Raw genomic sequence first — 14,774 nt, 5'->3', positions numbered from 1 at the left:
GCCGCACATCGCGCGTCATACTTTGCAAACACCTGAAATTCTATCGTCCGAACCGGCGCCAGACGAAATCGAACTACACAACGAGCGGCTCGGTGCATGCTAGCACGCAATAGAGCGCGACGACCCCCCCACCCCCACCCCTTTCCCCTCATCGGACTCTTGCCCCAGTGAGCGCACTTTGAGCCTCGCTACGAGATACACGCGTGGGTTAAAGTGCGCGATTCAGATAGAAGATACATTATCTTTATCGGGCCGTCGGTGAAATGGAAATGGCAACACGCGAGAGAGTTGTGTGTGCACTCAATTCAGAAAATGAGCGAGCACTTGTCGTGCAAATTTCGTAATAGAAAGTTTGTGAAAGATCAACTGACGATGGGTGGTACCGTCCATGAATCCACGGTGAAGCAGTCGTAATAAGAGGGAAAGGGTAAAGAGAAGGACATTGACTTGTTCAGTTTCTGACTTGACTTGAGGAATGAATGACTCTCTTGGGTCTTGAAATAATAACACGACCACATTCGATGACGTGTTTCCCGACAGAAACGGACAGACCGGCGAACATACCAAAGTGTTTCGAGCGTTAACATGCGCGCACGAGGACTCACATACGCCTCTCTGAATAATCGTTCGCGACTCGCGAAACCATGAACCGCTGTTCGCTTCGACAATAACTCACGCATCTCAGTCAGCCGGTTTCAAGAAGCCGAGTTCAAACGTGCCGCGCGTTTTTACTGTCGAGCTGCGCAAAGGGAGAACGGGGAACCACCGGTCGCGACCATCGATCTCGTCGAGGACCATCGAGCACCAAGTCTTGAGAATCAAGAGGACCCACACCGGTCGCACCGTCGCACAGTCAATTAGCGAGTCGCCAATTAAAGAGCGCCTACGACGCCCGTCACACGCTCACACCGCGCCGACGCGCGAAGGACTCGTGAGAGAAAAGGGTGCGCCTCGCCGGAGGAAGTAAATCGCCAAGAAATCGCGTCACGTGACGCGAACAATTGAGCGAATAATAGATCAGAGAAAGAGAGAGAGAGAGAGAGAGAGAGAGAGAGAAAGGGGGGAGACGCGCGCCCTCGAGACTAGATACACTCCTCAATAATTAACCTCCCGTCGAGTCCGACGATTCTTCCACACCACACCACACCACACCACACCACACCACGTCGTTGTCGCCGAGGTCGGTGCGGTCAAGGGCTCAGCGAAAAAGCACGTGCTCTCGCCGTCGACGTCGAGTCCGTTTCCTCCGAAGCCGCCTGGATGCCCTAAATGAGCGATGACGACGGAAGGGTGAGCGACAGTGACCGGGAGTGGATCAGCAAGGGTTGCTGGGATAACGACAGCGAGAGGAGCGCAGAGGGGGAGGAAGTTGCTGACTCTTGTGAACTGGCGCCCCATAGTGCGATGAGCGTGGGGGCTGGCAGGGTCGATTCCCCCAGCCCCCAGGACATCCGGCTACTCCATGATCTCGTGGAGGATCTCAGCAAGGAGCAGGATGAGAAGGACAAGCCGCGGGCGGAACAGGTGAGTCATTTTAGAGAGAAGCTGGTGTGGAGAGGGAACGTTGCGCAGGGTTGCGGCGGGGTCAACGGCCTCATCTACAACGTGTTTGCTATGTCCGCGGAGTCCGAGATAGTACTCCTTCAAGCGATCGTTGCGCAGCGGGGGGAAGTTCCCCGCGACAATCGCTTCAAATTCCAGCGCGTTTCACATCGAGCTTCACGCGCTCGACTCGCCGACTCATTGTCGCGACGTATTCGCTTTCGCTTTCGCGAAAATTCTCGATTCTCCTATAATTCTCGCAATAATGCGCGCATGACTGCTCTTTCTCGTAAGCCTCGGCCGACGCCAAGAAGACGAGAGAGATAGAGAAAACGCGGTGTGCAAAACGTTCTACAATCTATTATACTCCAAACTTGTAACTCCGTGTCCGTAAATGTGAAAATAGAAAAATAGAAAAATAGAAAAATAGAAGAAGGAGACAAGACTGTCAAATTCTTTCAACGTGCTACGACATTGCTACGAATTTTTTTTCAATTGCTCATCAATCGACGACGTTTGATAAGCATAGCGCGCTTATCCTACAACCACAACGTATGGTTGTAATTTGAAAATTTAATAATAATTGATCTGATTAATTTAAGAATATCCAAGATACCTAAGGGTCCAAAGCCAAAGTGTACCAAAGCCAACTTACGCGACAGTTGTGTGGGTCGTTTAATACATTGCATTGCATGTGGAGTTTCTCACACTTGAAAAGTTTCACCGACGAAGCTTTTCAGGAGAGAAAGAGCTCCGTTCCGTTATATATATATATATATATATATATATATATATATATGGTGCAGCTACCTATAATTTAAGAGCAATTCAAGTTCCTGCGCGCGAGAGCGGTGTGTCCTTCGTTTTTCCTCGTCGTAATACGAGCGCGCGAATGCGCGAACTAGGTTGTGGCGCTTATCGATGGCTCCAGCGCTGCGAAAGCACCGGCTGCTGGGCCAGCTGTAGTGACCCTAATCGAGGTGGAATGCTGTTAATAAAACGAGCGCTTTTTAAGACGAGCGCTTGCTCGCACCGTCGCGCCGGGAACGCGGGGGGAATTTTTCCCTCTTAATTTTTCTAATTAATTCTTCCGGCATTCACGTGCGCGATAAATCGTCGCGTACCTACCTACGAAAATACGAAGAGGCTAAAGTTTGCCGCCGCATTATAACTTTACGCTTGTCGCGAGCGGCGAGATATAATATGGAGCCCATATCTTATCGGACCTCGCGAATACCGAATAAACGAGAATACCGAGTCGGGGATTAGACTCATCCTCGACTGGATCTGTTGGCGTTCTCTTGGCAAGCGCGCTTTAAAGCCCGAGAGGGAAACGATCAGTGACGTTTGCTCTTGTGGAAATAGCAAATTCCCACGTCAACTTCCTGGAAAGAAAGAAGCAGGAATGTTTGCGCCTTTGACGCGAACATGCCTCTCATCGCGCACTTGACAAAGAGGATTATCGCTTCCCTGGGAGCGTTCTCTCGGCGACGGAAATATGCAACAGCATTTTCTCCGGGATAGAATTATAAAGTTATAATGCGGAAATGCAATCTCATAAACCGGATAAACCGTCTATCGTATAATTGTTTTCCTCTGTCCGTTCGCGTTGGCGACGATTTAGCGAATTAACGCTTTTGCGACGTAGCGCAATCACGACCGCGCGCGAAAAAAAAAAAAAAAGAGCGCGAGCGATTAAGTCGAGCTCCGCTCGTCGCTCTGACGTCAATCGCCGGCTAGTTTTCCCAACTAATTAATTGCTCCGGCCGTTCGCTCCTTTAATCGGTCCGAGTGGGATGCGCGATATGACGAATTGCAGTCGTAAATCCGGCAAATCTTAATCATTCATCGATGCGATAAATGCGCAGAGGGGGTAGATCGTTATCTGAGCGGTAGGCAGACTTTCGGGACGAAGGCGGAGGGCGGCAACCCGAACAAATTATGACGAAAATAATAATATGCTGCGGCGCGCAGGGTGGTCGTGTGTGGGACCGCGGCCGGCTGCACCGAGAGCCGAGCATACTTCTCGCGTAAGAGACTCAGGGTGAAAAATAAATAAAGGTGCGATAAAAAGAGGAAGGGGGGGAGGTAGGTGGGAGCAGTGGAGAAGAGCGGCCGTGCATCGTAATTGGCAACGACGAGGCGCCGCAGCTTTTCCGCGGCTTTAGCCGCACGATTTTCCTCCGCTTTGCGCGTTTTTTCCATCGACGACGTCGACGAGCGAAAATAAAAGCGCCGCCATGCTGGTGCACCTGCACAGAAGCACTGACCGTGCGCATGGATCGGTGGCAAAGGTTCACGGTCGGTGAAGATTTCGTAGAAATTTGTAGCGCACACACGGAGCGCGCGCTCGGCGGATGGCGAAGAAGAACGTTCCGGAGGTTCGGCGAGAATAAAACGAATTGCAATTGGGAAGGAGAGCTCGCGCTTTCCAACCCTCCCAAACCCTTCCGACAAAACGACACGCACGAATAACACGTGACAGCTGATGATATCGCGCGACTGTGTATTGGTTCGCATATTGCAAACCCGCCAGAAACTCGCAATCACTCTCATACAGATGGCATTCATTTACTCGGCGATAAGCGCGCGCGCGCGCGGATATGTTTTAGTACGACACGCGATATCGAATAGGCACATCCACCCCTGTTGGAATTATTCAGATATAGTATACACCGTCCATTGATACGGTAATACCTGTATCTGTACGGGTGAAATACATCAGCGGAGTGAATCACGAACGCGCGTCGTCCGAGCGCTCGTAAATCCGCGCAAAGATTTAAATAATGGCGGAGGTGTGTGTATCTCTCTCTCTCTCTCTCTCTCTCTCTCCCGTTTTATCGGCAAGAAGGGGAGACAATGGTAGTCAGGCCATGATCAGAGGCCGTTATCTACACGATGCGACTTGCTCTATAGAGTCGACTATAGCCTGCGACATTTTAACAATGATATCTAGTGATCGAAATGTTTCTTGCTCCGTCTTCGCGACGTGCCGTGCTGCACAATAGTCTCCATGACGTCGGCTATTGTTGATACGTGTTACAACCTCTCGAGAGTCCGCTAGGTGCCTAGACGCGGACGCAGGTAAACGTCAGCTGGAGTTCCGCGTCGCGTTGCTACGCTGCGCCGGACGGCCTCGCGCATCTCCTCTCTCTCTCTCTCTGCCTCTCTTTCCCCTCCTCTCTCTTTCTCTCTCTTCCTCGACGATGATTCTCGCGGGCTCGAGCCTGCGTAGAGGCGCGCGTCGCCCGCGCGAGGCTCAGCGCGAATCAATAAGACTGCCAGCACAGGTGGGTCGTCGTCAATGGTGGTGGCGGTGGTGGCGGTGGTGACGGCGACGGCGAAGCCAGCGCGGCGCGCATACCGAGGACGACGAGGTTGACGGGACGTGACGAGACGAAAAGGAAGTCGACCTCCTCCGGCGTTGGAAGAGCCGGTGGACTCGTGAGGCGAAGCAGGGACGTTGCGCGGAAGGGTTGGCCGAGGGCGGAAGGTCGCTGCGATCTGACACCGTCTCTCCCTCCCTCTCTTCTTTTCCGCTCCGTTCCTCCCTCTTCCTCTCCCCTCCCCCTCTCTCCCTGCCTTTCTCTCTCTCTCTCTCTCTCTCTCTCTCTCTCTCTCTCTCTCTCTCTCTCTCTGTCTGTCTGTCTCTCTGTCCCCCGGTACCCCTCTTCCGGAAACGAGAGTCGAGAAGTCGAAATGTCGGCCGGAACAACGATCGCGACCGTCCGGAGCGTGCGACGCGCCTCCGCTGGAGCGTCCCTCTCGCCCTAGTCGGACTTGCTCGCAGTGCGCTCGCCTCGACGAGGTATCGCTCTCGTGGGTCGACCCAGGTTCGTCGCTAGGATGATGAGCATCTGCAGTCGGCGGTGCTCGCGGGACTACGTCGACGTGCGTTGTTCGCTGGGGATCGGTGCGTCGTCCGGATTTGTCGCTTCCTCGCGACTGTGAATCTCGTCGTCGCTCATCCCGGACAGTCCACCGAGTAGATGTATGTTTCATGTGCGATAATATACCTGGTGACGAACGGGACTCGCAGATGCGTGCATATCTCGCCGGGACTGTGTAGCGTGTCTATGAATCGAGAACAACATCGCTTTCGACTTGCTGCACGGAGGGTTCTCCGTGCTGCGCCGTGTTAACTTGTCCGAAGGATCGCTGCTCTGAACGTCCGTTGTGGACTCATCGCTCTGTGGGAGCCTAAGCATAGACACTGTCCGTCCTGTCGATCAGTCGAGAGCGTGAATCCAGACGCGACTGTGAATCGCGATGGTGTTTGTTTTGCGCGCGAGATGAACAGACAGGAGAGATCTTTCGCGCGCCATCGCGGATATTCATACGCATACACGCACACGTGCGCGCATACATACATATACACGTATACACACACACACGCACACGCAACGCGCATTGTCCAACGAAACGCAAGTGATAATCGCGAGCGTCGTATGCCGAGCTCGTGGTAGCCCGAAAGTAAGGAAACCATTTTAGTTAACGTTTTATAAGAGCTCGCGTGAGATTAGCGCGCCGACAGTTGATCCTGCCGTCTTATTATCCATCGACGATTTGTCCGTCGACGATTTGAGCCGTTCTTCGACACGACGTCTTTCTCGTATACCTCGTAAACCTCGGTGATAATCGGTGGCAAGGTCGCGCAGCTGATTATTTGGCACGAGAGACGTATCCGTCGGCGGCAAGATTCATACAATCTATGCATCTCGAGCTGCGAGATCGAGACACGGATCGTTCTTGTACGACTCGATCGCGGCCATAGGTCCTTCCACTCGGGCGAACTGGCGATCGCTAAGGAAATTCACGAGGAAATTCCATACGTCTCGGATGACGGCAAAACGACTGGAACGTCGTCGGTCGACAGAATGCTTCGCGCATCCGTGCTGGACTGTCCAGTCCATTAGTCCGTGCCAAATTCATCGAGGACGTCGATAAAGGTGGAGGACCCTCGTGCCAAGGTGAAGTCTCGTCCGCGCGCGAGCATCGGGACAGCCTGTACGAGCGAGTTGTTGTACCTGCACACTGAAAATCTCTCTGATAATTGCCAATAATAATTCATCCCGTCGTCGCCCGTCTCAACGGGGGCCACCGTCGCCGATGGCTCGCGGCCGAAGCAGCGTTTGAATACGCAACAGGAGAGATGGTGTCCCCCTTTGGATTTTTTGCATCCCCCGATTTCACATGCCGAATATAATGCTTTCGTGAGCGACAAAGATACACGCACCAACAAACGATCTTCTGTGAAGTAAGTAAGGGAAGAGAACAGAGAGAGAGAGAGAGAGAAGAGAGCAGCAGCAGCGAAGCAGGAAGAAGAAACGAATGATCGAGACTGACACGCAGAAAGTTATCTTTTCCCAATTGAGACTGTCGTCATGTTCCATCCATTACTTATTGCTATTTACTGCTAAACGAAGCGCACCTTGTTGCGGTCTTTAACGGCGCGTGACGCTGGCGAAAATTAAGTTTAAGCCAACCCCGGTCACTCCCCGGTTTACATTTTATATCGATATTTTCGAGCGGAAAAAGGGTGGGAACATTTTTTAATCGATCTCGTGAAATCAAAGAGAAGGAGGAAGAGGAGGAGGAGGAGGAGGAGGAGGAGGAGGAGGAGGAGAGAGAAAGGAGATTGTCCGTCGCGAGGAAACGTGGATAAGGTGCCGACTGCACGAGCTTTTATTTCTCCGTCACGGAACGTGACTATACGAGCGACTTTACGATAATTATCGATAATATTAATTCGCACGCGCAGTCTTAAGGCGGAACTGTGCCAGGCGGCTGACTCTGCGGATTCGCACACGTCCCTAACCAATAACAATGCACGATACTTGATGCACGATACACCCGCGCCAAGCACAGACAGAAAGAAGAGACCACGTCGTCGCCAGAGGACAATCCGCACAAAGTCGCGGTTTCAGCGACGAACTTTCGGAGAGAGGCAGAAAGAGAGAGAGAGAGAGAGAGAGAGAGAGAGAGAGAGAGAGAGAGAAAGAAACGCACACACGAGCACGCGAGGAGGATAGCGCAAAGGATTACAGGATTATAACCCAATAGTCTTTCAAGTCTGTTAAAGTCTGTTAAGCTGGACTAAGTTGCCTTGCCTTTTGCATCGCAAGATACCGGCTGACAAAGCTACGATTAATCGATAACAATTATTCGCAACCGCTCGGATAGGAGCGTGTCCGAAGCGTTCTCCAATTGCCTTACTCGGCCGCGTACGTAAGCGAATTTATCGTAACGAGCCTCCTGCGAGGATTACTGTCGTATATCAGGATTACGGCCGTAATCGTACATCGCGAGCGAGCGAGCGAGCGAGCGAGCGAGAGAGAGAGAGAGAGAGAGAGAGTAATAAATAATCCACGTACGTGAAGCATCGGCGGCGATCGACAGCGGGACGGCAGTCGCCGTCGTGTGGTCGATTTGCCCTGACGCACACAGATTCCGTCAAGATTCAGCTGTTCAAGGAAAAACTGTCCAAGTCCCAGCCTCCGGGTTCGTCCTCGCGGGACGAGCACATTGCGCTGCACACGGTGAAGAATCCATCGGACTCGACGAGATCGGCCAATCGGTTGCCACCGCCGGTGGTGATAAGGCGGAAGCAGATCCCGCCGAGATCGAGCGACGCGAAACAACGAGACTCCAGCGTCGCGGATTCCAGCATCTCCGACGAGGGCACTCGGCCCGAGGAGCGCGAGGAGACCGGCGGCATCTCGGAGAGGAGAAGAAGGAAGAGGTGGGGTGGTGATCAGGAACACCCTCGTCGCGGCGAGTCGTGGCGCCGCGAGGAGAGGCCCCACCAAGGTGGATCCTTCGAATCCCCGACGCCGGAGACGGACAGGACGGGGAGCGATCGAACCTCGCGATCGGAAGCCGCGATCGGTGGCCGCGTCCGGAAGTGGGGATTCCTGTCCAAGTCCGTGTCGACGAACGGCACGGCGAGGGTGTTCGTGGAGGCCGCTGGCACGACGACGACGACGACGACGACGACGACGACTACGACTACGACGACGACGACGACCTCCTCCGCCAGCTCGTCGTCGTACGACGAGCGCGACTTGCAGAGCTTGCTGACACGTCCCCGCGAGACGAACAGCACCAGCACGGAGAATCGCAGGGAGGCTGGGCCTTCGGCTTCGGTCGCCGAACAGTTCGCCTTTAGGATCAGCGACAGCACGTCCTCGGATCTGCAGGAGGAGAGCGAGCTGTCGTCCGAGGAGAGAGACACCCTGATCGAGGGCTTCAGAAGGCCGTCGAGCGTCTGTCGAAACAAAATACCGAAATTTGGCGCTAGACGGAGGGTCGTGGCGGCCACCGGGCCCTCCGCCAAGGACTATTACGTGGCGGCGGGTGGTGATCGGCTCCTCTGTCGAAACGAGGATTTCTGCTTCGTGCCGAGCAGCGCGACGACGAAATCAGCGGCGAGACAGCAGCGGAACATTCACGTGATCAACGACTTTGAGACGGAGGACGACATCTTTCCCGGCGATCTACCCGGCTCGTCCGCGAAAGCGACCTCAGCGCCAACCACCCTGTCCCTCGGCAGGAAGCTCACGTCCTGGACGAAGGAAGGCAAGGATCTGCTGGTGAAGTCGGTGCCTTCGGCGAACACGTTCACCCCGACGACGATGACCTGCTTAAAGTCCCCGAGGACGATGTCCGCGCATCTCCTGGGGCAACTCGAAGTCCCAGTTACGCCCGCGGTTCTCGGTGCCCTCCGGGTCAAAGGCGGATCGTTGAAAGAGGGCGACCGCGGCGAGAAAATGACGGACGTACCGCGACAGAGGTGGAGCAGCGTCAGGGTCAAGGGCGGCAGCACCAAGAGCCTGTTGCTGGAGAACGGGGGCCCGCAACCACCGCCGCTCAAGGGCGCTCTTAGGAAAGAGGTATTCCTGCCGTCCTAGCGAATACGCGCTAGCTAGCTGCTGCTCTAGCCGCTCCCTCGCGTTAATTAAGACACCGCTCATTTCCGTCGTGTCCTTGGCGGACCGCGTTCTTCCCTCGGAATGATCGCGTGAAAATGATCGACGCTGCGCTGCAACGTACGTGACGCGAACACGTTGAACTACTGCGTCGAGACGCACGCCGGTCGATTCGCAGTCGATTCGGCTGCTTGGATTGTATCGTCATGTAGGTCGCTCATACTCGACTCATATCACCTCGCGCGCATCATTTATTCGTTCGTATAACGGATAAATGTCGGCTTCGAGACAGAATCCTGGGACAGAGTCTGGGACGACGCGCGGTTGCTAACATTTTTCTCTCACGGCTATTGAAACACACCGACGGGCACGGGTTATTTCTGATGATGACTCATCGATCGCGATACACACACACACACACACACACACACACACGCGCGCGCGCGCGATGTACACGATGTCGATTCGCGTTGCGAGAAAGAGAGGGAAGGAAAGAGAGATTTAACGTATGCTCGGTAACGTATCGTCCATCTTGTTGACTCAAATAAGAGTAATGTGTCAATATTTGCGCGCGTGCATTCCGTTTATTCTCGACCGATTTAATTCGACTGTGCGACTTTCAAAAGTGTGTCAATTTTCCAAAGACAGGATGCTATTTCGCGTGCTCGGACGCGAAATAAATCTAGAGTCTCGGGGAGACAAATCAGATCCATCGACTAAATGGACTCATTAATCATTAAACGACGATCGATTCATAGACAGATAGCATCGATGAGGGGGGGGGGGGCGGGGTTTCTCTATACACAGTCACTCTGTACAGTCATCCTTCAATGTATTATTCCACAGATTAATAATAGCTGTGTACTATCTTTGTCTTTTTACACGCCGACCATACGCAGTTCCGTATCGTTGATACACAGTGCTGACCGCGCACGCGCTCTCTCTCTCTCTCTCTCCCCCTCTCTCTCTCTCTCTCTCTCTCAATTCTCTTTGTACACCTACGAATACATCTCACTGCCGGAAATATTTCATCTTTTATTAGGATCGAGCTAGGGAGAGTAGCTTGTCGGCAATTGAACGCAAGATATAATCGTAGACCGTGTACTGATAGAATATCAAAGGAATGGCGGAGCTGCGCATGTATTCCCCTCCCTCTCGAGGAATCGATCATCCGAGGTAGAGTCCCAATATGTTCTCGGGGGTTTCTCCGATTGACTGTCGGGCAATACTCGACATTTTGTGCATCGCGACAGCACTGTTTTCAAAGAAAACACCGTTGAGACGACTTCATTCTACATTCGCTTATGTTATGGCGAAGAGGATAAACATCGTGCATTACCATGCTCCCTCCGTGGTAGATGTGTTACTGCTATTTTCAGCCTACACGCACGTACGCGTGATGCATTCTGCTGGGCTACTGCCTCGACGGAAAACATTGATCGTTGTTTCTCCTTTATCGACAAGCTCACGGTGCAAAATTCACGGTCAAATAAGAAAGAAATCCAATTGGATATCAGGCCGACCGGCCGATAACAAAGGCTGACAAAGAGGACAATTTGCGAATAAAACCGACATTCAGTGTCGTGTTCATTATTTCTTTTCTGAATTAAACGTAACGCCTCAGTCGCTCTTCACTCTACAACAACATCGTTGTTGTAACTTCTTTGCTTCTTTGCTTCTAACGATGTAGTCTCGTTTTTAAAGATGGCGGCGTGTTAACTTCATTCGATAGGTTTCGTCTCGTCGTCGGAGTGCATACTAGTACACCTTGCGCACGCAGCTGCGCAGTCTCGCTTTTAATAATTCCTCACATTGGTCTTTTAACAATTCCTCATATTGGTCTTTTAATAATTTCGTCACGCTCAATTACGATCTCCCGCTTTGTGCCGCGCGCGCGCTTTGTAGTCTCGCGGATCAGAGTGGGAATTGCGAGATGTAATTTGCGAGGAGGATCCCCTCGGGATGTTATCGAGCGAACGCACCTTTATGCGACTCGTCGATCTCGAAAGCCGGCAATTAGCGCATTCCTGTAATTAAATTCGATGATCCATACGCTCCTTACACATCGGCAAAATGAGAGGGTTAACTTAATTGACTGCGAACGCCCCTTTTAGCGCATGGGGACCCCCCTCCCCTCTGCAAGTATTGCACAGGGGATACGAGTGAGAGCCATCTAACGATGAATGCTAAACTTAGAGAGAGAGAGAGAGAGAGAGAGAGAGTGCACGATCGCGATAAAAACGCTTGATAATCTGGTTTTGCGTCGCACGCGTGAGCGATCGTACGTTATCAGATCGATACATACTTGTCTCTGGGGAACAATGGAGAATAAAGGTACACTTGTTTAAGCGTGTATTAAATGCGAAATTTCAAAAGGAAAGAACGAGCGAGAGCGACGCGCACTGTGCCGGCGGTATCTAGGTCGACCGGATATGAGAAAAGTAAAAAGGAGCGTATAGAGGTGTAAAAGATACGTGACGCGCTAAAATTAATGTATAAACAAACAGTTGTCGCGAGAGTGAAAACTCATCAACGTTCTTTCGATATGTTCGATCGAGATGAAGATCTCATTAATTGAGACCCGGCTAATGTACCGAGAGACTAAAATCTCATTAATCATTGCGCTCTCGGACGAAGCGGTAGTGAAGTCATAAGAAAGTCATAGAGCAACTTTCCTCAATTAACAACGCAACGTCGACCGCGCGCGCGACGATAGCACGGCAGGCCTTTAGCGGTGGCCTTTCTGTTGAATAAGGATTGCCAGCGACCCACGCCGCTTTGTTTATAGTATAGTATAAGTTATATCCGAGCGGCGCGCACAGCCCTCGATTTACCACAGTACACGAGATGTGCCTGAAAACACATTCGCGCGACCGTTTGTTTGGTTACTTTACAGTAATTACGTTTTACGGCCACGCGATGAACACGCGTACACCATCCTCGCCGCCTTTGAGGAAAGGACCTGAACCTGACAGCGGCAGAAACCGCCAAGATTTGATTTATCATCCCGGAAAAAGCTGCAGCCGTCGACGCTAATTGAATAACCAAGCCGAAAAGAGAAGGCGGCTGGAGCTACTTTTTCTCGGAGAATCAGTTCGCTCGAGATATCGTTTCCTGCGCGCTTTTCGCAGTTTTTCGCATATTCGTGAGTGTTAATTCGTGTAATGTTAAAAGGCGAGGTGTCTAATGACACGCGAGAGATTCATAGCACGCGCTATTAGCGTCTCGTATCATTTTCAATTCGTGCACTTGTCCCTGACGGGCTGCATGGTGAAGGTGAAGGGAAAGGGCGAGATTGATCAAAGGCATTTGCGCAACGTGTCGTGTCGTGTCGTTGCAGCGATAACCACGTTGAACCGTAATGAAGACATTATATCGCGTGCCCGTTTGGTAGCAGCGTGTTCATTCGTTTCGCTATCACTAATTACGCTAATTGAACGAGAAACGAGAGACAAGCGGATTAACGAATTAACAACGGGGAAACGCTTCATCTAAATCATCATGTCGCTGTCACGAGAAAAACGGGAACAAAGCGACGGGGATTTTGTCGCTCGAGGTCGCTCGTCGGATCGGTAATTTTGAAACCTTCGTTTTTCGTCCTTCTGATACTCCCCAGAGCCCCAGAGCCAGCTTTAACGTCGTGTGTTTTCAACATTGCGGCATCTCTCGGGCGCGGCGCGGCGCGGCGCGGCGGCGGCGGCGTCTCGTCAACGTGACTCGCGTTAAAGTGACTCATCGGATACGCTCATAAAATGTCACAATCCTAGTCGCTCAGCGCTCAGCGCGACCTTTCCGAGTGCACTTAGCGCTCGGTCGATACATTATTAGATTAATGTCGCGCATAATCATAAAACGAATTGAAGTGGAAGTCCCACTTCGACGTACATTCATGCGCTATATTTAATAGAATTATAATAAAGCCGCCGCCATCATTCGCCTTGTCACTCCCCCCCCCTCCCCGGCACGTCCTCGAATTTCTCGCAAATTTTACGCGGTCTGAATGTTTGGGAGACACATGACGGATAATTATGAAAAGCGAAGCTAAAATTAGCGGACTGTATACGCGCGGGGTAAGGCCCCGATGTGTTGTTGTCACACTCGACCTGACCCCGCAAGCTTTAGCGAACGCGTTCTGACACATTTTTACTCATTCCGCCCTATCTCGGATTTTTACGATCTATTTTATTACGCCGGATTCCGGGACGAAGCCGTTCGCGTTTCATTCTTATATTCTCAGTGGACACACACACACACACACACACACTGATTATTTGTTTCCAGCGGATAAGTGATTTCTCTTACTCGTTGATTCAGCAAAGTTTGCCCCTTTTTCTCACCCCTTCTCTCGTTCTTACGTTCGATGCCATCGGGGGCAAGTTATATCTTTAATTGCTTCCTATTAACACTTTGTGAGTCAGAGTTTGAGAAAAGAGAGCGTGCGAAAAGAATGTGCGTAAAAAGTGCGCACTCGGCCGCCGCGATCGCACCATCGCCATTCCGCCATCGCCAATTCCTAAAATGCGTTCCAAGCTGCGTTTCGCGATTTTCACGATCCACTTTACTACCCCCCCCCCCCCCGCCCCCGCGTACGCACCGGGCGAGGTAAGCCTTTAAATCTCAGTTGGACGCTGAGCGCGTTACGCGATTTTACGCTCGCACGGATCGTGAAATCGGGCGGATGCGGGCGACTCGGAGGCAAATGTTTTCTGAAAGCACTTGTCGGCATGCAACCTCGCGGTGCCGCTGCGTTGACTGAAACAGACTTGCCCGACTCGAGCCGCTTAGTTTTGCCGCGTGTACTCGAGCGTGCGGCCGCGGAATCGAAGAGGGAACGCCGCGGGCCGGGTCGGCCGAAATTAGATCCGCTGGAATTCGTCCGACGACGTTCCCGAAAAGCGCTCGACTGGAACTAGTAGATTGGAACTTTCCGCGTTAAGACGCGAAAAGCACGGCTTGATCCTCTCGACCGGATTATTCCGATTCGATCTCTCTCTGCCGAAAGTGAATTCCGTGGAGGATAGCCGAGCCGGAGGAGCGAAGAACGCCTTGTGAGAGTCAAGTGGAGCATGATTATCGAGTTCGCGAGGAGAACAAGAAGGGGGATTCCCTTTTCGCCGAGGACGCGAATGAGCCTCGCGACACGAGTTTGATACTTTTACAATTCGCACAATTGTAAATAGGCTTGAGAAAAAAATCTCCCTTCCCCTCGCGAGGAAGAAGATCCCCCCCTCCCGCTGCCTGATCTCGATTCGCGAATTGAAATCGTAAGATCCCACCTAACGTTACTCTGATGAACTCTGATGT

General features: G+C 52.2%; 1 protein-coding gene across 12 annotated transcripts in view; it reads left to right on the top strand.

Annotated features, from left to right (window-relative positions):
• sei (potassium voltage-gated channel seizure) overlaps positions 1–14,774 on the top strand; it is a 111,118-nt gene that overhangs the window by 71,704 nt on the left and 24,640 nt on the right. The window contains exon 1 of one of the 12 annotated variants that reach the window (XM_025300837.1): positions 7,913–9,434. The exons of the other annotated variants lie outside the window; for them this stretch is intronic. Within the exon in view, the coding sequence (XP_025156622.1) occupies positions 9,177–9,434 (258 nt within the window). The 5' untranslated portion in view covers positions 7,913–9,176. Of the gene's footprint in view, positions 1–7,912; positions 9,435–14,774 lie in introns of those variants that run through there. 12 annotated transcript variants of the gene reach the window in all.

The sequence above is a fragment of the Harpegnathos saltator genome, unplaced genomic scaffold (genome assembly GCF_003227715.2).
Source record: "Harpegnathos saltator strain DR-91 unplaced genomic scaffold, Hsal_v8.6 scaffold384, whole genome shotgun sequence".
Taxonomy (NCBI): domain Eukaryota; kingdom Metazoa; phylum Arthropoda; class Insecta; order Hymenoptera; family Formicidae; genus Harpegnathos; species Harpegnathos saltator.
The sequence above is the reverse complement of the archived record's forward strand: the minus strand, read 5'-3'. Positions and strand labels throughout refer to the sequence as shown.